Source organism: Ursus arctos, unplaced genomic scaffold (assembly GCF_023065955.2).
Source record: "Ursus arctos isolate Adak ecotype North America unplaced genomic scaffold, UrsArc2.0 scaffold_22, whole genome shotgun sequence".
In the NCBI taxonomy this organism is placed as follows: domain Eukaryota; kingdom Metazoa; phylum Chordata; class Mammalia; order Carnivora; family Ursidae; genus Ursus; species Ursus arctos.
The window spans coordinates 55901979-55924292 of NW_026622897.1; the positions used below are offsets into that span (position 1 = coordinate 55901979).

A 22314-nucleotide genomic window follows, 5' to 3' on the forward strand; every position below is an offset into this window, starting at 1 on the left:
TTTTAAGAATGAAAGCACTTCAATTTAGACTCAATTTAACCAACTGGAGTGATATTTTGCTATCAGAAGTAAACTGTACATAAACATTGAGGCAAAGAAGTTTAAAAAAGAACTTACTACCTGAAAATTAACCTACTAAAGTTACCTGGTTATTCTTTTTTGCACCACATAGCTTTTAGTTATATCAGTATCAAGTCATATAATGTATCCAGTAAAAATACTTGAAAGATAGTTAAATCTTTCTTAGAAATTCCTTTAACAAATAAATACGTATATTCAAATTAGAGTCAACTGTAAAAACCTACCGAACCAACAGCACCAAATCCAGTGTTGGGCTGCCCAAAGAGACCTGTTCCTGTTCCAAATGCTGTCCCAGTGCTGGTGTTTGTAGCTGTCCCAAAAAGACCTCCAGGCTGCGAGGCTTGGGTTACTCCAAATAAACCCTGCAAAAAGTAATCTACGTTAAAAGATATCTTACAACAGTCCGTTTTCTTTAAGAAAGTCTTAGATTAATAGTTGCCATTTTTAAAAAGTTTATTTGATATACATTATGCTAAACACATACAGCATTTCGTTTCTTCACAACAACCCTAATGAGGAGGGCCATTAAAAAAAACAAAATAAAACAACAAAAAAAAATCCCACCTTGGGGCAGTTAAGAACTTGCCCAAGATGTCACGGCTCCTGCATGACAAGACCAGAAATTCATATCTACTCTAAGCCCGATGAATTCCAAGGTCCTGGGCAGCTAATAAGACTTTTTTTTTTTTTTTTTTAAGATTTTATTTATTTATTTGACAGAGACAGCCAGCGAGAGAGGGAACACAAGCAGGGGGAGTGGGAGAGGAAGAAGCAGGCTCTTAGCAGAAGAGCCTGATGTGGGGCTCGATCCCAGAACGCTGGGATCACGCCCTGAGCCGAAGGCAGACGCTTAATGACTGCGCCACCCAGACGCCCCAGCTAATAAGACTTTATACTAACTCTTGTGCTCTAAGAAACATCAGGGTTGCAACTCTGAAAACAAAATGATATGACAGAATGCTTCATTTTGAGAGAGTTATGCCGAAAGAACTAATCAATACCGAGCTGGGGAATGGATTCTTGAACCAAGTAACTGAAAACAATCAGCAGAAATAATCCATCTGGACAGAGGCAGGAGTGTAAAGTTAAAGTCTTCTTCTTTTTTTTTTTTTTTTTAAAGATTTTATTTATTTGTCAGAGAGAGAGAGAGCACGAGTGCACAAGCAGAAGAAGAAGCAGGCTCCCCGCTGAGCAAAGAGCCTGATGCAACTTGATCCCAGAGCCCTGGAATCATGACCTGAGCTGAAGGTAGACGTTTAACCGACTGAGCCACCCAGGCGTCCCAAAGTCTCCTTGATTTGAGATGAGAAACTACACTCATTTCAAATAACCAAAGTTCATATTATCCAATGTTTAAGAAGGTATTTTATTTATGCATCAGTTAACAACAAAAAAAAAATACTGCACTAATGGACTACAATTGCTGAAATGAGAATTCAACAGTGTTGGGTTTTTTTGTTTTTGTTTTGTTTTTTTTTTAAGATTTTTATTTATTTATTCTACAGAGATAGAGACAGCCAGCGAGAGAGGGAACACAAGCAGGGGGAGTGGGAAAGGAAGAAGCAGGCTCATAGCGGAAGAGCCTGATGCAGGGCTCGATCCCATAACGCCGGGATCACACCCTGAGCCGAAGGCAGACGCTTAACCGCTGTGCCACCCAGGCGCCCCAGGGTTTTTTTTGTTTTTAAAGATTTATTTATTTGAGATAGAGACACAGAGACAGAGTGCCCAAGCCCACGTGAGGGGTAGAGGGGTGGGGAGGAGCAGAGGGTGTGGGAGAGACAATCTCAAGCAGACTCCCCACTGAGCATGAAGTTTGATGTGGGGCTCTATCAAATGTACCTGAGATCACGACCTGAGCCCAAACGAAGAGTTGGACGCTTAACTGACTGAGCCCACCCAGGTGACCCAGACACAGTGTTTTTAAACAGCTTTACTGAGACATAATTCACATCCCATAAAATTTACCCATTTTAAAGTTCACTATTTAAGGTTTTTTTCCTATGTTCAGGCTTATACAATTTCCCTACTCTCTAAATTTAGAACATTTTCATCACTCCAAAAAGAAACCCCAGGCTCATTAAGAATAAATCCCTATTCCCAGGCAATCAATCACTAATCTACTTTTTGTTTCCATGGATTTGTCCATTCTGAATATTTTGTATGAATGGAATCCTATAAAATGTGGTCCTTTGTGAATGGCTTGTTTAAATTTGGCATGTTTAAAAGGTCCAACCACGCTGTAGCATTTATCATTCCATTTATGGCTGAATAATATTCCACTGTACAAATACACCACATTTTTTAAATTTATTCATTATTAACGGACATTTGAGATGTTTCTACATTTTGGCTACGTTACAATCATTTGTGTACAAATTTTTGTGTTTTCATTTCTGTTGGTGAAATACCAAGGTGTGCAATTACTGGGTCAAATGGTAACTCTGTGTATAACACTTTGAGGAATCACCAAACTGTTTTCCAAAGCAGTTGTATTATCTTACACTCCTACCAGCAATGTATAAGGTTTCGAATTTCTCCAAATTTTTGAAACTACTACTGTCTTCCTCACGGATATGAAGCAGTGTCTCACTGTGGTTGACTTGCACATTCCCGGTAACTACCAGAGTTGAGTATTTCCTCATGTGCTCATTAGCCATTCGTTTATCTTTTATGAAGAAATACCTATTCAAATCTTTGGCCCATTTTTAATGGGTTATTGTCTTACTGAATCATTAAAGTTATTTATATATTCTGATTACAAGTCCTTCATAAAATATATAACTTACAAATATTGTCTACCATCTGTGGGTGTTCTTTTCTCTTTCTTGATGGTATTCCTTTGCCCCACAAGTTTTAATTTTGATAAAGTCCAATCTACTTTTTTTTCTTTTGCTTTTGGTGTCATTTCTAAGAAACCATTATCTAATTTCTTCTCTTGTCAGAATTTTAGAGTTTCAGCTCTTACATTTAAGTATTTGATCCATTTTGAGTTAATGTGTATAGATGCTACAGTGGTGGGAAGAAAGGGTTCAGCTGCATTTTTTTTTTTTTCCAACTGCATTTTCATGTATTGAAAAATCAATTGTCCTAGGGGCACCTAGTGGCTCAGTCAGTTGAGCGTCCAAATCTTGATTTCGGCTTAGGTCCTGATCTCAGGGGTGTGGGACAGAGCCCCTTGTTGGGCTCCGTGCTCAGCAGGGAATCTGCTTCTCCCCCTCCATCTATGCCCCTCCCTCCTGCTCATGCACTCTAAAATAAATAAATATTAAAAAAAAAAAAAAAAAAAAAAAGAAGAACCAATTGTCCTAGTACCACCTGTTGAAAAGATTATTCTTTCCCCACCGAGAATTGTTTTGGTTTATTGTTGCAAATCCTTCGTCTATAAATTTGAGGATTTACTTCTGGACTCTCGACTCTATTCCACTGATCTAAATGTCTAGCTTTATGTCAGTACCACAGTCTTGACTACCATTGCTTTATAGTAAACTTTAAAATTGAGACATGTGAGTCTTCCAGCTTTCTTCTTTCTCAAGATTATTTTGGCTATTCTAGGTTCCTTTCTATTCTTTGTTGAGTGTTTTTATCATGAAAGGATGTCAAAATGCTTTTTCTGTACCTACTGAGGTCATCAGGTGGTTTTTGTTTTTTATTCTATTTCTTTTCTTTTATGCTTTTTTTTTTTACGTGGGCTCCACGCCTGCCACCCCCACCCCCATGTGGGCTTGAACTCATGACCCTGAGATCAAGACCTAAGCTGAGATCAAAAGTCAGAAGCTTAACCAACTGAGTCACCCAGGCATCCCTTTTTTATTTCTCTGGTTTATTAATTTTCCTATGTTGAATCAACATTCTGAGATGAATCCCCCATGGTCATGGATATAATCCTTTTAATATATTATTGAATTTTGTTTGCCAGTATTTTTAAAATTTTGGGGTCTGGCTGTAATTGTTTTTTAATTAGGTAAAGTATTTTTAACTTAAAGGCCAGTTAAATTCCAAGAATTTGAATCAATAAATCATACCTCTAATTAAGCTTAATTTTATTCTTCCCTAAAAGCGTCCTTAGAAATAAACCGGTAATGACTCTAAGTACTTCCTTTTTTGCTTTTTGCACAGAATATGGCTGAGTTTTAGTGCTCCCTTATTTATTTTAATGAATTACACATCTTTTTCTGACTCCACTTAAGGGAACAAGGTAAAGAATACTTTGAAATATAGCCAGTAATTTATAAGTATTTTCTCCTATTACTCTATAGAATTGGTAGAGTCAATGTCCTAAGGTATAGCCTTCAGGATGGCCAATTCTTTTTTTTTTTTTTTTTAAAGATTTTTATTTATTTATTTGACAGAGAGACAGCCAGCGAGAGAGGGAACACAAGCAGGGGGAGTGGGAGAGGAAGAAGCAGGCTCCCAGCGGAAGAGCCCGACATGGGGCTCGATCCCAGAACGCCGGGATCACGCCCTGAGCTGAAGGCAGATGCTTAACGACTGAGCCACTCAGGCGCCCCAAGGATGGCCAATTCTAGCACACTAAGCGGCTCCTAGTGAAATATACTCAGAAAGAATAAGTAACTTGCTCAACAGCCTCTCAATGAGTAAAGAGTAGAGCTTGTACTAGGAATCTAGGTTTTATTTATTTACATTTTGCTCTTTCCTTTACTACATACCATCAACCCTTAAGAACTACAGAAGAGGTAAAACTTGCTAGTTTGACATGATTGGAAGCCTCATTACTGGGGCACCTGGGTGGCTCAGTCAGTTAAACGTCTGCCTTCAGCTCAGGTCATGATCCCAGGGTCCTGGAATCGAGCCCCGTATCCAGCTCTCTGCTCAGCGGGGAGCCTGCTTCTCCCTCTCCCTCTGCCGCTCTGCCTACTTGGACTCTCTGTCAAATAAATAAATAAAATCTTAAAAAAAAAAAAAAAAAGCCTCATTACTTAGCTCTATGAATACAAGATGTGGAGTTAACTAAGGGCCTGGTTCCTTACCATGCTGTTGGTGCTTGGCTGTCCTAGAGTGCTGGTATTACCAAAGGAAAAGCCAGTGTTCTGGGTGGTTGTGGCCTGGCCGAACGGTTTGCTGAAGAGGCTGGTAGTCTGCTGATTCTGTTGTCCAAAGAGACCACCTGGATTTGTTCCAAATCCAGTGGTACCTTTCAGAAAAAAATAAAGTAAAAATAAATGAAAGAAAAAACCCTCGAACCTTATTCAGTAACTGCAACAGCCTTAACATTCTTGAATACATATCTAAATTACCCTACTTTCATTCACTACTCACACTAGGTAACCATTTCACTTCCCATCCTTTTTCACCTAACTTGGATTTGGTTCACACTTTAATTCCTACAATTATACTCTGACCACAAGAACCTTGGACAGGCTAAGTAATTTTCCTTTGTGAGTCCAAAACTTTCCCCTATTTTACAAGATACCACACTACACCCAAAATCTCTGTATTTTAAACCTTGTCAGACTAAATGTTTCTTGAGAACAGAGGCTCTTTCTTTATAATTCCAGCACAGGATACATTGTACTTGATAATGAATATATGGCTAAACTACATCACAGAATACCAAGACTGAAATGAATGTTCAATGCCACTTAAACATGTATTTATCTGTATATTTGTAGGTGTGTATCTCTCTAAAAGGTCACAAAAATGTCTAACTTTAGCTCATTTCTATGGAAGAAAATGGTAGCTAGGGGAGGAAAAGAAGATAACTTTGATTACAGACTTTTTTGTGCCTCATGAACTTTTTATCATATATATGTGTTACCTGTGCAAAAGTAATACCTGTATTAGAATAATTTAGTCATCATCCTAGACTTCCCTCTTTCACATTCCACATCAATGCAGTCTGTTAGCAAATCCCATCAGTTTTATATTCAAACTGGGTCCAGAATCTGACATTTTTATCAACTCCATCTCCTTAGCCAACCCACCATCAACTGTCATGTGAATGAAGCAATAGCTTTCCTGATTTGTTTTCATCCTTGTCCCCTTTCAATCTACTTTTTCTTTTTTTGAGTTTTTGAAGTTAATGCACAATGTTACATTAGTTTCAGGTGTACAACATAGTGATTCCACAAGTGTCTAGGTTATGCTATGCTTACAAATGTAGCTACCACGATCTACTCTTAATAGAACAGTCTCCAGATGATCCTTCACTCATAATCACATGACTTCTCTTTCTACAACTTCTAATGGCTTCCCAACTCGAATAAAAATTCAAATCTTGACACTGGCCCACAAAGTCCTATAAAATATAGTCCTTATATCCCTCAACACTTCCCCTTGGTCCTTATCTCTTCAGAAAAAAACTCAGCGGTTTTAGACTTATAGCTTCCTCTGACTGGAATGTTCTTCCTCAGAAACCTGTATAGTTTTATCCTTTGCCTTCCTCAGAGAGGTCACTGTTCAAATGCCACCTTATCAAAGTGAGACCCTTTTTAACCATCTTCATTTAAAACTCTTATTTCTCTCCTTCCCCACATACATTATCAGACACTCTATTCCTCCAACATCTCTGAATTATTTTTCTCCATAGCGTTTATCACAAAATGACAATTAGGTTTTAGTTGTCTGTGCCTCCTCAATATGGCTCAATATGATGCCAGGTGCTTACTAGTTCCAAAGGCTGTTTTGTTCTGACCATATGCAAAGCCTGAATTAGTGGTAGAGGAGCTGAAGAGTCCTGTCGCACTGGAGGTCGCTGGAGAAGACCCAAACAAGCCAGCTGTGGTACCTGCTCCCACTTGGTTCTGCGGGCCTTTCCGGTTAGCCTGATAATCTTCTAAACGAAGTTCCTAGAGAAAGAGAAAGCATATTTCCTATCTTCACATGCAGCCAAAAAAATTATTTAGGAAACTAAATACTTAAATTTAGAATTCAATTTCCACGTTCACATAGGAACCATGATTAAAAAACAGAAAACTATAGGACATTAACTTAGTATCATTACAGAAAAACACTCAATAGTGTAGAGTGGACATTAAGATCCATAACAATCAATAACACTACAGGCCAAAAGACCAACCATATTTTAATTTTAATTTTCTCTTGTAAACAGTAACACTTGCTTTTAGTAGAATGTTATATAATAATTTTATCTACTCCCACCCCAAATGTAAAAGTTAGCTGAGAAGATCAAGGATTCTGGGACGGGGTGAGGGGTCTCAGAAAATTAGGGAAAGAAGGGATGAAGTTTAACATTAACAGTTTTGCCTCACAAGTCAGGGCGTTTCTGTACACTCCAGTAAAGCAAGTATAGTTTGGGATGGAGAGGAAGCAACAGCTACAATGAGGGTTAACACTCAAAATATACAACACACTATCACACAGCAATAAGAAGGAACAAACTGTAACTTCATGCAACGCCATGGATAAATTCCATAATGTGGAAAAACAGATTTAAAAAAGTATATAACGTAAGATTTCATCTATATAAAGTTTGAAATGAGGAAAACATGGCAGTCATGATAGTGGTTACCTTTGGGAAGGGGGGGGATATCGTGACTAGGGAGGCAGGGCATATGGGGGACATCAGGAATGCTGGTAATGCTGTGACTTGATCTGGATCCTGGTTACATGGGTATGTTCAAACTTACTATGTGGTACACTTAGGACTCTGCATGAGTTTATTAAAAACATGTGCATGCCATATACACACACACTGCCCAGTGTAATGTGAGCAACATAAAATTACAACAGACTAGTATAACTATACCATACCTACAAGCTGAATATTGCCCTTTCTAAAACAAGGTATGTATAAATACTACATTAATTATAAAAATAATTTTGGGGGCACCTGGGTGGCTCAGTCAGTTAGGCGTCTGCCTTTGGCTCGAGTCATGACCTCAGGGTCCTGGGATCGAGCCCTGCACCGGTTTCCCTGTTTGACCAGGAGTCTACTTCTCCCTCTCCCTCCTGCCCCTCCCCTTCCCCTGCCCGCCTGTGCTTGCATGTTCTCTCTCTCTTAAATAAATAAATAAATAAAATCTTTAAAAGAATAATAATTTGGTTGTGGGGTGCCTGGCTGACTCAGTCAGTACAGTGTGTCACTCTTATTCTCGGTCAGGGTCGTGAGTTCAAGCCCCACGTTGCGCATAGAGCTTACGAAAAAAAAATGTGGTTGTTAGTTTTTTACATAAACCCAATGTGAACCACTTGATCCTAAAAATAATCAAAACATTTCTAAAACCTGCTTTCCAGTAGAATCAAAAGGTTAGGCTGATATTCTGTATTTTACTGACCTCTAGTGACTTGCTTTCATATTCTTTCATAGCAGTAATACACTGGTGCTTGGTACTGATGTTAGTGCTAACACCAGCTTTAACCATAGTATCTGTACCAGTGGGAGGCTGCAAAGGAAGATAAAGGTAAATTTGAAAGTCTGAAGCAAATGTTTAAGTCCAAACTTTAAATTCCTGTTCTCACAGACACAATTCTTCAACCACTGACCTCTACAGTAACTAGTCCTGTAGGTCTTCTGCTAAACAAGATAGTTTCAAGGGTGCTTAATAATAAATATACTGCATTTCTGATCTCTCCTCTCCTTACATCAAGGTTATCTAAATAAATCAATGTCAGTAATCGTTTTCACAGATATTAAGCCCTTAACCAAGCCATCTAATTATCTACTAAAATACACTTAAGGCACCTGGGTGGCTCAGTCGGTTAAATGTCTGCCTTTGGCTCAGGTCATGATCTCAGGTTCCTGGGATTGAGCCCCACATTGGGCTCCCTACTCAGCGGGGTCTGCTTTTCCCTCTCCCTCTGCCCCGCCCTCAATTCGTGCACACGCACTCGCTCTCGAACAAATAAAATCTTTAAAATGAATAAATAAGGGGCGCCTAGGTGGCTCAGGTCATGATCCCAGGGTCCTGGGATTGAGCCCTGCATTGGCTCCCTGCTCAGCAGGAACCCTGCTTCTCCCTCTCCCTCTGCCTCTCCCCCCTGCTCATGCTCTTTCTCTAATAAATAAATAAAATCTTAAAAATAAATAAATGAAATACCCTTAATATTACATGCGTAAGAAAAACTTTATCCAATTTACCCGACATGTACATTTAAACCTGTATTTCTCAGTTCTATCTCCTGCTCTGAAGTGTCCGCTTTATTTTTTAAATTTTTTGAAGTGTCTGCTTTATAACTTGTTGCATTTAAGAAATATGGAAGCCTTTTTCCCTATAACTTTATGAGGAAAGAGGCACAATATGTAACTAAAGATTTCTTCACCTATTGTCAGTTTTCTCAATCATTGTACTTTCCAAGAGATAACACATAGTATTTTTCACTATCATTTATATTTAATTTTATATTAAATTTAGGGTTCTAAATTCAGTACGTTTCTAAATTCTAAACTTCAGTTTTGAGGTGCCTGGGTGGCTCAGTTGGTTAAGTGTCTGACTTTGGCTCTGGTCATGATCTCTGAGTCCTGGATTGAGCCCCACCATCAGGCTCCCTGCTCAGTGAGGAGCTTGTTTCTCCCTCTTCCTCTGCCCCTTCACTCTGCTTGTTCTCTCTCTCTTGCTCTATCTCAAATAAATAAATCTTAAAAATAAAAATAAAGTTCAGTTTCTAAATTATGACTTCACTACCTTGCCTAAGAAATTCTTCATTTCCTAGACTAAGTTTTAACGAGAAGTTAAGCCAAGACCTATTTGTGCCAGATTTTCTTTAGGTTACACCTCCAGCCTATCCTAAGTATCTCCCAACCAATCACATCAAGTGGTATCCTACATCAAGTAGTATTCCATACGTTTTCATGAACAAATCTTCCACTCTAACCCTCTACAAAGTTCTCTCAAAAGAGCCGAAGAAAACATCAAACTCAATTGCCCCATTTTGCCACTGCATCAACAAAAGTTTCATTTTTCAATGGAACATGGAATACTGATGAGTTATTCCATGTATCTCCTTAAAAGGGTCCTATTCTTTAAGATTATTGATTTTTTAATTTAAATTCAATTAACATATAGTGTATTATTAGTTTCAGAGGTAGAGTTCAGTGATTCATCAGTCTGTTATACTCAGTGCTCATTATATCATGTGCTCTCCTTACTGTCCATCACCCAGTTACCCTATCCCCCCACCTCCCTCCCCTCCAGCAACCCTCAGTTTGTTTCCTATCATTAAGAGTCTCTTATGGTTTGTCTCCCTCTCTGATTTTGTCTTGAAAGAGGCCCTATTTTCAATAATTTTTTTGTTTGCCCCCTCATTCCTTTATATATATATATATATATATATATATATATATATATATATATATATATATATATATATATATATATATAAGGAATGCTGATCATTCAGAGCCAAGTTATAAATGCAGTAAATACAAGTTCGACCCCACACTACCTATTGTAATCAACCTTGTGAATATAAATTTGATTCGGTTGAGCATGATTCAAATACACATAATCAAGATTTATGTTTCATGACTTTTCCTACCTGCTACATAAATATTTACAGATTTTGTTCTTAACACATCTTTCAGGAAGAGTGAGACTAAACCGTGCATAACTAGAAAGAGGAGAAATTTTACAATTCATCCTGCAAAGAGATATACAAATGGAAGAGTGATATATTCCACAAAGACTGGAAGAAAATACTTACATTAAACTTAATAGTGGTCCCAGTAGGAGCAGCTGTAAAACTACTTGGCCCAAAGAGGGAGCCAGATGTGCTACCAAAAGGATTGGAGGTTGTATTTGTAGTACCAAAAAGTCCCCCACTGCTAGTACTTGTTCCAAAATCTGTAAATTAGAAAGAAAAATGAGATGGCAACAGTTAAGAAATTAAGAATCTGTAGGATATTTTGGAATTGGGCTGTGGTGCCATAGCAGCAATACTTTCACATCCTCAAATTTTCTATCGTTCAAATCTCCCTCAACTTTGAAGTGAAACAAAATCTGAATCCCTTTGTCAGTTAAGTGTCTATAAAGTTCTTGTTGGGCAAACCTGGAAGACAAGTGAAAAGAAATAGTACTCGTTCATCATAAATTTTATCTCATTTCTCCTTTCTTGATAAGACTACATGCTGAATGAACTTGTCTTTCTGAAAACATCACAACAGACTTCAAAAGGGGTCTCGGTATATTTTATTTACATACATTAATACAAACACCTAAACAAAACCAAAAGTTCAAAACATACAAGTGGTCCTCTTAGGACAACCAAACAGATTATTATAAAATTTTGCCCAGGGGCACCTGGGTGGCGCAGTCGTTAAGCGTCTGCCTTCAGCTCAGGGCCTGATCCTGGCGTTATGGGATCGAGCCCCACATCAGGCTCCTCCGCTATGAGCCTGCTTCTTCCTCTCCCACTCCCCCTGCTTGTGTTCCCTCTCTCGCTGGCCGTCTCTATCTCTATTAAATAAATAAATAAAATCTTTAAAAAAATTTTTTTTTTTGCCCGGTAAAATTATTTAGAAAATTAGTAGGCATGTTGATTATTTTCTAGAATAAATTCTCTGATTGTTTTACTTTTCCAAAAAGCTGAATTTCAAAAAATTACATAAAAGTAAATTTAACTGTAATCTAAGGAATACATTTTTCAAAGTAAGAACGATATTACTTCTCAAGAAGCTATACACAGGTTGCAGAAATGTCAGTAAGCAATAAAGTTATCTGCCAATATTTAATAGTAAGTGACATCCTAATTACCAACTTAAGAGGAATCTGATTTCACACTAGCAAACTGCTATTTCTTTTCTAAAAACATGTCCTAATATATGGTTTCAAGTAAACAGTCACATCTCTTTTGAATTAGCATGTTATACAGCATTTTACATTGTCACGGTTAAATATTTCAATACCCCACAATGTTTCCTTTGTGAAATATTGATAGATGGCTAACTTATTCATTCTGCTATACTTTTGTACTGGGAATGCAACAACTCACAGGGCACATCTGTTCAACTAGTAGTGGTTACCTCAAAGTACTGTGGGGAGAAGTATCCCCAGGCCACATTTAGACTTAAAGAAAAAGAAACCATCAGTTAAAAACATCTGCTATGGGGGCACCTGGGTAGCTCAGTCAGTTAAGTGTCTGACTCTCGACTTCAGCTCAGGTCCTCCTCTCAGGGTTGTGAGTTCAAGCCCTGTGTCGGGCTCCACGAGCCCACTTAAATAAAACAACAAAATACCTGCCATGGATAAGGAATGGAAGAGTAACCATGTCACATCTAGTATCTGTTATTCCTGCTTTAGTCTGTTATACCCAATGTGAAACAGAGGCAAGAAGAAGGTGCCCTTGCAGTACAATATGGGTGACTACATGCATTCCTCCTTGAAATTCTCCTGTCTTAACACCTATGACATTACTCTGGCCTAGCTCTTCATCCACTCTCAGGTCATTCTATGTCAGGAGCCTCTTTCTCTGCATATCCCTTCAATACTAGTGCTTCTTAGATTTCCCAACCTGGAGCAATGTAACCCCCTTCTTTCCAGCCTATTAAACTTTTCAACACATTTTAAAGTAGTTCTCTACCCAATGTTTTTGCCATCTGGTGGAGAAAGGAGGTAAATGAACACAGGGAAAAGAAGAAGAGAAAGTACATTCAATAAGCAAATCAAATATTAGATGCAAAAGTCCCATGATGTCCTACTTACTTCCAAAGCCAGTTGGTTTATTTTGTGCAAAGGCATTGTTTTGGGATGAAAAGAGACTGGTCCCTGTACTTGCAGTTCCAAACAAGCTATTTGATGTTCCTGTTGATGTGCCAAACCCAAAGCCAGTGCTTGTGGAAGTAGCTGGCTGACTAAATGAATTAGTACCAAATAATCCTCCTGGGGAGACAGAGAGGGAAAAAAGTTAAATAGATGGATTGGAACCACTAAATGAAGTCCTATATCAGCTATGAATAAACCAACTATATTCCAAGTAAAACCCCTACCTGGTTTGGTCTGTGAATTTCCAAAGAGGCCCCCAGTATTGTTGCTAGAACCAAACGCAGATGTTCCAAATGCTCCTCCACTAGTAGTGCCAAAGCCAGTGTCTGAAAAAGCAAAATCCAGGGTCAAAATAAAATCTAAATCAGGTGACCCAAAGAAATGGATTTTAATATTTTTTAACATTCTGTGTTTGAATAGGATCAACGGTCTAATCTGCAAATGATTTTTTCAAAGTTCCATCAGACTACAAATTACAGTTAAATTGTAAGCCAGACATTTTATTCATTGTTCTAGGAGAAAAAACAAAGTGAGGAGGTGTGACTTTTCAATAAAATTATAGGTGTCGACGGGTTAAAAAAGAAAAAAAAAAAGGAGTGGCAAGGTAACTAAATGACTGTGAGCTACAGACAAAAGTAAAGTCATCAAAATTAATGTGGTAAATTCTCTCTAGATATCATATATCCATAGTCACGGGGATGAATGATCCTTATTTAGGGGAGCACATCAGAATGATCTAGGAAGGTTCTTCAGAACACACATGTTCAGGTTCCAACTCCATAGTTCTATGACAGGAAATATGTTCTTAAAAAACAAAACAAAACACCTCCAAAAGTGACTCTGATGGGCATCTTTGTTAAAAACCAAGGACACAGATGTATAGAGTATTTTAAGAAGAGGTCAGAAAAGGAGTGCCTGGGTGGCTCAGGTCATGATCCCAGGGTTCTGGGATCAAGACCCACATCACATCAGGCTCCCTGCTCAGTGGGGAGTCTGCTTCTCCCTCTCCTGCCTCTTCCCCTGCCCGCTCATGCTCATGCTTTTGCTCTCTCTCTCCAATAAATAAATTTTAAAAATCTTAAAAAAAAAAAAAAAAAGAGGTCAGAAGAGAGCTGAAAAAAAATTTCCTCTATTCTTCTTTTTATTATGTATGATTGAGGTTTGGTAGTTATACTTTAAAAAAAATCCCCACCAGTTAAGAGAAGTTTCTGGGGATTTGCATTAAAACACTGTTCAAATGTTCCTCTTCCCCTAAAAAGCAATAAAAACAAGACTGGAAAAATCCTGACTGCTGAAGCTGGGAGATAAGTACATGAGGGTACATTCCTTCTACTTTTGTGTAAGTATAAAATTTTTAACCAAAAGTTTAAAAGTGAGTAAATAAGCATTGCTACAGACAACTAGTGTCATGCACAATACTGAGTGGAAGGGGAAGTGGATCTTAGGAGGACTGGTGGGGACTTTGACATTTTAACAGTTTAGTTTCTGAATGTCACAAATTATTCATAGAGCAAATCTCAGAGCGGTTATTCAATAACTGCATTTTTAAAATTGCAATATAAATAGATTATTTCCTGGTCTAAATCATTAATACACTATAACTTTTTGCTACAAGAACCAATTAATAAAAATATTTCAAGTGAGGGGTGCCTGGGTGGCTCAGTCCATTAAGTGTCTGTCTTCAGCTCAGATCATGATCTCAGGATCCTGGGATCGAGGCCCTTGTCAGAGCAGGGAGTCTACTTCTCCCTCTCCCCCCACCCCTGCCCCTTGAGAACCCCCCTCAAATAAATAAAATCTTAAAAAAAAAAAAAGAAAAGAAAAAGTATTTCGAGTATATTCCATGAATGATCAAAAACCATGAAAACTCCAAACTTAATTCTATTTTCTTAGAAAATTCTAACAAGATCTTATCTGGTCATTTATCAAAGAGAACTTGTTATAAGACCACAGTATGAATAAAATTCCTATCTAAAGCTATCAGAATGATTTGTTTTTTTAAAAAATTTATTTATTCAAGTATAATTAACACACAGTGTTACATTAGTTTCAGAATCTGTATTTAAGAGTCTGTTTTTTGGTCTCTTTTTTCTTTGTTCATTTGTTTTGTTTCTTAAATTCCACATATGAGTGGAATCATATGGTATTTGTCTTTCTCTGAATTATTTCACTTAGCATTATACCCTCTAGATCCCATCCATGCTGCCACAAATGGCAAGCTCTCACTCTTTATGATTGAGTAATATTCCACTGTATATATACCACATCTTTACTCATTCATCAGTCCATGGACACTTGGGTTGTTCCCATATCTTGGCTATTGCAAATAATTCTGCAATAAACATAGGGGTGCATGCATTTTTTTGAATTAGCACTTCGGTCTTCTTTGGGTAAATACCCAGTAGTGGAATTACTGGATTGCACAGTAATTCTATTTTTAATTTTCTGAGGAACCTCCACACTGTTTCCCACAGTGGCCGCACCAGTTTGCATTTCCACCAACAGTGGGCAAGGAAGGGTTCCTTTTTCTTCACATCCTCGCCAGCACTTGTTATTTCTTGTCTTTTTTATTTCAGCCATCAGAATGGATTTGTTCTTAATAAGAATAGCTTAAGTTTTTCCCCTTCTTTTTTGTTCTTTTGTAAAACTTACTCTGCCCAAATGTTGAAGTTGTGCCAAAGCCACCAGTGCCACCCCCAAAGGGTGTTCCAAATGACTTATTAAACATCTTCAAAATGAGTCTTTGCTTCAGACAGCTGAAAGAAGAAAAAAATTATCACCTTTTAAGGACCACAGAATACAATGTAATTCTTTCAAAAAATGTCATTGTGCAAGTTTAGTCCCATCCAAACTATAGCACAATGTTCACTCTCGTTCAACATCCTAAAACTCTATATAGTAAAAGACCTTCTAAAATTGAGCTGAATTATTAGTACCATAATTTAAGGTTAAACTTGAGATCCCACCAACAATCACCCCTTTAAAACAATGTTTTCTGACTTATTTTTTTAAGTTCCCTTTTAATGAAGATTTTGGGTCCACTCTGCCAGATCCAGGAGGTTATCCACAATACCCATTAAAAATTACAATGATACTCTGCTATCACAACTATCTGAGAAGTTAAAATTTTTGTCAGGCTTTATTTTCTGTATTTTACATTTTAAAAAGTTTTTTTGCACTATTTTGGGGGGTATATAAAATGTTGTAATATTAAATGTTCTTTAAACTATGCATGTCCCTCCTCCCATCTCCAAATCCCAGAGATTCTGGTGCCCTGACATTCTCTTTGAGATTACTTCTTAAGACCATTCTTCACGGTCCCCTACTTATCTTTGTCTGGGAACATCACAGAAAATCTTTGGTGAAAATTCCCCACCTCATATGAATGATTCCTCTCCAGTATCCAAACTATGCACTTAATGAGATGGACTAAAGTGTTCCAACAAGTACAAAAGTTTGGCTTCTGCTCCCCCCCAGATTTGCATAAAAAACAAGTTAGAGGTAGTCTATTCAAAAGTAAATACTGTCCCTCTGATATATTTTCCTTAAACTTAAGGTATCTGCTACCACTTACCAGCCAGCAGACAAGAAAATACTGAGTAAACTATGTACTTTTAATATAAAATCTCAGAAAAAGCCAATCATGCTTATCTGGACTTTGTGACAGGTAGAATGATTTTTCTATTATATACACATGATGGAACAGATTTTTTCTTCTAGTAAAATCATACCTCATTCATATAATAGAATTAACACTTACAGGTACTCCCCACAATGTTCTGGTGTCCCTTTAGTACTTCCGGTTATTCTAATAACCAAAACATTTTGTGCAACATTGGAAAAGATGAAGCTGTCCCTAAATACCTAATGGTTTTACAAAAATCAACATTCTGTCCCCTAGAAAAAATTCCAGCACTTTGTTCATTGTCCCAACATCAGGGAATTTAACAATTCCAAATAAACAAAGCTCACTGAAACCAGTGGTTCAAGACAGCCACATCAGAATTAGCTAGCAAGCTTTTCTAAATAAAAGCCCCCAGGCTCCATTCTAGAAATGAGGACCAAAATGTCCAGGGTTAGGATGTTGACATTTGTATTTTGAAAGGCTCAAGTGACTTTAACGCATTCTCTTGGAACCAGAGGCTGTATTTCGTGTAACCATCATTTCTCTTTTAGTCATGACATCTGCTTGAAGTTTCCTGCCTTCTCAATTTAACAGGTGTCACAGTGTGTACAGATTGAGCCTTTACCCTATTAACTGATGACTCTCCTTTCCAGGGAAAATTTCCTTGGAAGTACTTAGCAGAAATCTATACCTCTATGGGTCTATCTATATATTCGTTTTCAACAGTTCGTCTGGAATTGACAGCTGTGCTAGGAGTTAGATGTCTAGACCATTTCATTTTGACTGCAATCTCTTTCATACTGCTGTCTTGAGTCACTGCCCCATCACATCCACTTCACTCTGTTGTCTACATTTTTTGACCCACCATCAGCACAGCAAAAACTATGAGTAGTAATAGTTATTACACTAAATTTGCCACCCATTTTCTTATTCATCCTCACAACCAGCAATCTGTTCATATATCTGACATCTATACAGCAGACATGTCAGGATTCAGAAGCGAGGTAATAGTTTTTTCTGTGACATTCATCCTTATACTGAAGATTTTAGTGTTAATTTAGGCACTAGGTTCTACAGACCAAATCCATAGCTTTTAACAATAAAAATTTGCTTTTTAATATTCTTATCCTAACAGAGGCGCCTGGACAGCTCAGTCAATTGAGCGTTCAACTCCTGATTTCAGCTCAGGTCATGATCTCCTGGGTCGTAAGATCAAGGCCCACGCTAGGCTCCCCAGTCAGTGGGGAGTCAGCTTTAGATTCTCTCTCTCTCCCTCTCCCTCTGCCCCTCCCCATGCTCTCTCTGGGGCACAGACTAAGATACATAAATAAGTCTTCAAAAAAAAAAAAAAATCTTATCCTGGAGCGCCTGGGTGGCTCAGTTGGTTAAGTGTCTGACTCTTGATTTTGGCTCAAGTCATGATCTCAGGGTTGTGAGATCAAGCCCTCCATCAGGCTCCGTGCTCATCACGGAGTCTGCTTGTCTCTTTCCCTCTGCTCCTCCCCAACTCGTGGTCTCTCCCTCTTTCATTCTCTCTCACTCACTTTCTCAAATAAATAAAATCTTTAAAAAAATTAAAAATTAAAAAAAGTTTTAAAATCTTATCCTAACATAAAAACCTAACATAACACATATTTCACAAAGGGATTTTAAGTAGTAATAAAATATCCTAGGAAACACTTAACAGTTCATAAGCTCTTATACATTATCTCAACAATCCTAAAATGATGGTATTATACATCACTACCTGTATTTTAAGGATGAGAAAACAGGATCAAGTGTTTATCAAGTTTCCCAAGGTCAAAGAAGTAATAAGTGGTAGAGCCCCAGTTTAATCTATCTTCTGACTTCCCATGGCCACCCTCAATCCTAGGAGGGAACATACTAAGCAACAAACAAGAACACGTTTAGTATTAAGGAAATTCATTTCATCTGTTCCAGACCCAAGAACAAGGGACAACGCCAAGGACCAAATTCAATTTGGACTCCTGGAAAAAAAGCTTCTCATGCAAGCTCAGCCTATCTTTTTGGGGTTCTGGCCATGATGAGCTTGGCTTAGTCTCAAGGCTGATCATACTGGGATTTAAGTGGTTTTTTTTTTTTTTTTAATATTACCATGAAAACAAACCAAGATTTTGGAAACAGCCTCATGATTTTTATCATAATTGCTAGAAATTAAAGAATGGCTAATACAGTTAACCCTTTGCCCTTCAAACAGATCACTTTCTTGACTATGCTATGAAATGTCGGTGACTCAATGAAAAATGCCCCATTCTCTATACTTTCCCCTTCTAAACCTACTAATTCATTCTTCAAAACCTAGTTCAAGGGGTGCCTGGATGGTTCAGTCAGTTGAGCGTCTCTCTTGATTTTGGTTCCGCTCCTAATCTCAGGGTCATGAAATCGAGCACTGCCTCGGGCTCCACACTCAGTGCAGTCTGCCTGAGATTCTTTCCCTCTCCCTCTGCTCCTTCCTGCTCATGTGTGCACGTGTGCTCTCTGTCAAATAAAATCTTAAAAAAAAAAAACCAAAAAAACAAAAACCTAGCTTAAGCTCAAATGTCATCCCTTCCATAAGCTTTCATAACTCTCTCTAGCAATTAGTCATTCCTCTAAACTTACATAGCACATGATGACTTGTTTATAAGTAATCATCTTGACTCTGATTCTTTATGGTGGACACTGTGTTAATACCAACTACACAAATCTACCTTTAAGAGAGAAGGATTTGTAGTCCCAGCTGCTGAAAGTACTACCAAAAGATAACCCTCAGCTGTTGATCCTCTTCAGAACTGCCTCCACCGAAAAGGTGCCTTACCCAGTGTCATATCCTCTTCCTAGGATAGCCCATATGCAAAATCAGGCCCCTTCAACTCCTTCCAACTTAAGCTAATTCTAAAGGCTGTTCCCAGCTTCACATTCTCCTCGGGATTGGCTGAGCCCTTCATTAAGATAATATCACAACTCAATTTCTCCCTCAGCCCATTCCTCTTCTCTCCCAAGGTGGTGATCCCAAAGCACTCTGTAATAAAACTCATGCAAGACTATCTCTAATTCAGAGTCTGCTTCCCAAGGCGCTCAACCTTTGAAACCTCCAACCCTCCCCAATACACAATGAACTTCTCCAGGATAGAGACAGTATCATTTGTTTACTATCCCAGAAACTAACAAAGGGTCTGAAACATATACAGTTGACCTTTAAACAATGCAGCAGGTATTAGAACTTCTGGTGCCCCCAAAACTTAAGTACCTAATAACCCACTGTTGACTAGAAGCCTTACCAATAACATAAATAGCTGATTAACACATATTTTGTATGTTACGTACATTATGTACTGCATTATTAAAGTGAGCTACAGAAATGTTATTAAGAAGGTCATAAAGAAAATACATTTATTCTACTGTACCGTATTTATTGAAACAATTCCACAAGTAAGTGGACATGTGCAGATCAAACCCTTGTTGGTCAAGTGTATTCATTTTCTAAACTAATGACAATAACCACTAATGTGTTTTTTAAACAAAGGCTGTATGATCAGGTTATTATAAAAGTAACTTCAGGGGCGCCTGGGTGGCTCAGTCGTTAAGCGTCTGCCTTCGGCTCAGGGCGTGATACCGGGGTTCTGGGATCGAGCCCGCATTGGGCTTCCCTGCTCTGCTGGGAGCCTGCTTCTTCCTCTCCCACTCCCCCTGCTTGTGTTCCCTCTCTCGCTGGCTATCTCTCTGTCAAATAAATAAATAAAATCTTAAAAAAAAAAAAGTAACTTCTAACTTAAAATCAAGTGTGATGAAATCTCAGAACAAAAGGAAACCGTGTAAGGGGAGATTCTTGGTAGAATTTGTCATTTAATTAAGAGGTTGTAAAAAGGAAGAGATCACAAAATAGCTGGATAGAACCAGCAAACAGTTGTTTGGTCTGTTATATATATGGTATATTTCACATATATATGTATGCATGTACGTAGAAATGTTTATGTATGTGTATATATTATCGCAAACTAGCTGATAACATTTAAAACAGGGCTATGTCAGAAAAACAGATTTTGGGCCTCTCATAAAAAAACTAATGATTAAGCCAACTAGGGACTGTAATCATTCAGTGATAGTCTGGAGTTTAGTAGCAACTGTGTGTTCCTCCCTCTCCCCCCCTGCCCTTTGGTAAAATGTAATCTCCAATGTGCCACAATACCCACCCAGCATCACTCATTTCCATCAGCTGCCTGGCCCCAACAGATTTTGAGTTTGTACCTTCTGATATAATCAGAGCTAGGATCCACATGTTTAAAACTGGAAGAGCAGTAAGTGCCAGGAAGCACAACAGGAAGTCAAAATTAGGTCAGAATGTTAGCGGGAAATATGAGGAAAAATTTGTGGGGATTTAGAATGTGAACTGGTCCTTGGAGGACTAGAAAGACAAGAGAGGAAATGACCACCAGGATAAATACAGTACACAGGCAAGAATGGGTATTTGTGTACCTATCCTATCTGGCCTTGTATTTTACCACCAAAACCCAGCTTCCCTCATATGATAAGTATATAACAAACGTACTTACCAGTTCATTAAGTAGATATCATTAACCTTAAATTATCCAACTAAAGAAGTAAACCAGAGCACTCTGCTACTTATGTACCCAGGATATGGTATCAAGAATAGGACACCACCAGAACATTTGGACAAAGTTACCCTAGAGAGTTATTTCAAGTAAAAGATGTTTAATGAAAAAAAAGCAAATTGCAAAAAGATACATTTGGCAGATTATGTAAAATAGAAAAGACAATACACTCTTATTTACGGATATGTATATACATAGTAAGAGTAAAGAGGGAGACTAGAAAAAATACATGAAAGTGGTCGCCTCTGGAGAAAGGAAGGTAAATGATATATGGGACAAAGAATTCAAAGGACCCAAACTTTTCCATCATGTTTATTTCTTCTATTACCAGCAACAAAACAACAAAAAAGATCTAGAGGATGCAGATAATCTGGACTAACTCTGTTCTTCCATTAAAAAAAAAAAAAAGGTAGGGGTGCCTGGCTAGCTCAGTTGGTAGAGCATATGACTCTTGATTTTGGCTCAGGTCATGCCCTTGGGGTTGAGAGACTGGGCCTGTGTTGGGCTCTGTGTTGGGCATAGAGCCTGCTCAAGATTCTCTCTCCCTCTGCCCCTTCCCCACTCATGCTAGCAATCTCCCCCTCTCTCTTAAAAAAAAAAAAAAAGGAGGAAATAATCCTAGAGATTGCTATGTGTGGAACTTCTAAATCCATTCAAGTTCAAAGGCATATCATACATTCAAGTCTTTATCCTTTTAAATATATTAACCTGGCCCAAACTGAAATACTAGCTAACATTTGAATTCTTACTACATCCCAGGCACTGGCCTAAGTATATTTTACAAATTATCTCATATAAACCTCCCAAGAATCCAAAGAGGTAGGAATTTTATCCCTATTTTACAAATGGTGAAATTGAGCATGATCACAAAGCTACTTTTGACTATTAGCTGTGCGTATAGAGCCTAGAGCTCCTAAAGAAAGAACACTGACTAAACTAAAGGGAAAAATGACTTTGCATTCACTATAAATAAGGAAGCTATAAAACCAAAACTTGGCAGTATTAATCCAGCACTATCAGGGAGGGGAAAGAGATACTTCTCTGGCAAACACGACAGTTCTAATCATCAGAAAGGTAACTGCTCACTCTTAAGGAATGACAATCTACGTGTCCTAGATGAACTTTCCTGCAAAGATTAACCACTTTCTTTATGGACGGATGTACTTATACTCACTGCAATTTTTTTTTTTAGTAAGACATATTTAGAAAGAAAAAATTAAAACGAAATATCCTATACAGAAAGAGACAATGCCCTTAAATAATTTACTTTGTTCTTTGTGCTGATCTTCTTTTTAAGTAGGCTCCACACCCAGCA

At 38.0% G+C, this 22314-nt stretch overlaps 1 protein-coding gene across 6 annotated transcripts in view; it reads right to left on the reverse strand.

Moving 5' to 3' along the window:
- The window catches only part of NUP98 (nucleoporin 98 and 96 precursor), a 114530-nt gene that overhangs the window by 83672 nt on the left and 8544 nt on the right, over positions 1-22314 (reverse strand). For all 6 annotated transcript variants that reach the window (XM_048217077.2, XM_026517980.4, XM_026517982.4 and 3 more), the window contains exons 2-9: positions 15414-15517; positions 12986-13087; positions 12702-12878; positions 10705-10844; positions 8340-8447; positions 6710-6890; positions 5073-5236; positions 306-443 (exon numbers count right to left, since the gene is read on the reverse strand). In XM_048217077.2, the coding sequence (XP_048073034.1) occupies positions 306-443; positions 5073-5236; positions 6710-6890; positions 8340-8447; positions 10705-10844; positions 12702-12878; positions 12986-13087; positions 15414-15489 (1086 nt within the window). In that variant the 5' untranslated portion in view covers positions 15490-15517. The remainder of the gene's footprint in view (positions 1-305; positions 444-5072; positions 5237-6709; positions 6891-8339; positions 8448-10704; positions 10845-12701; positions 12879-12985; positions 13088-15413; positions 15518-22314) is intronic.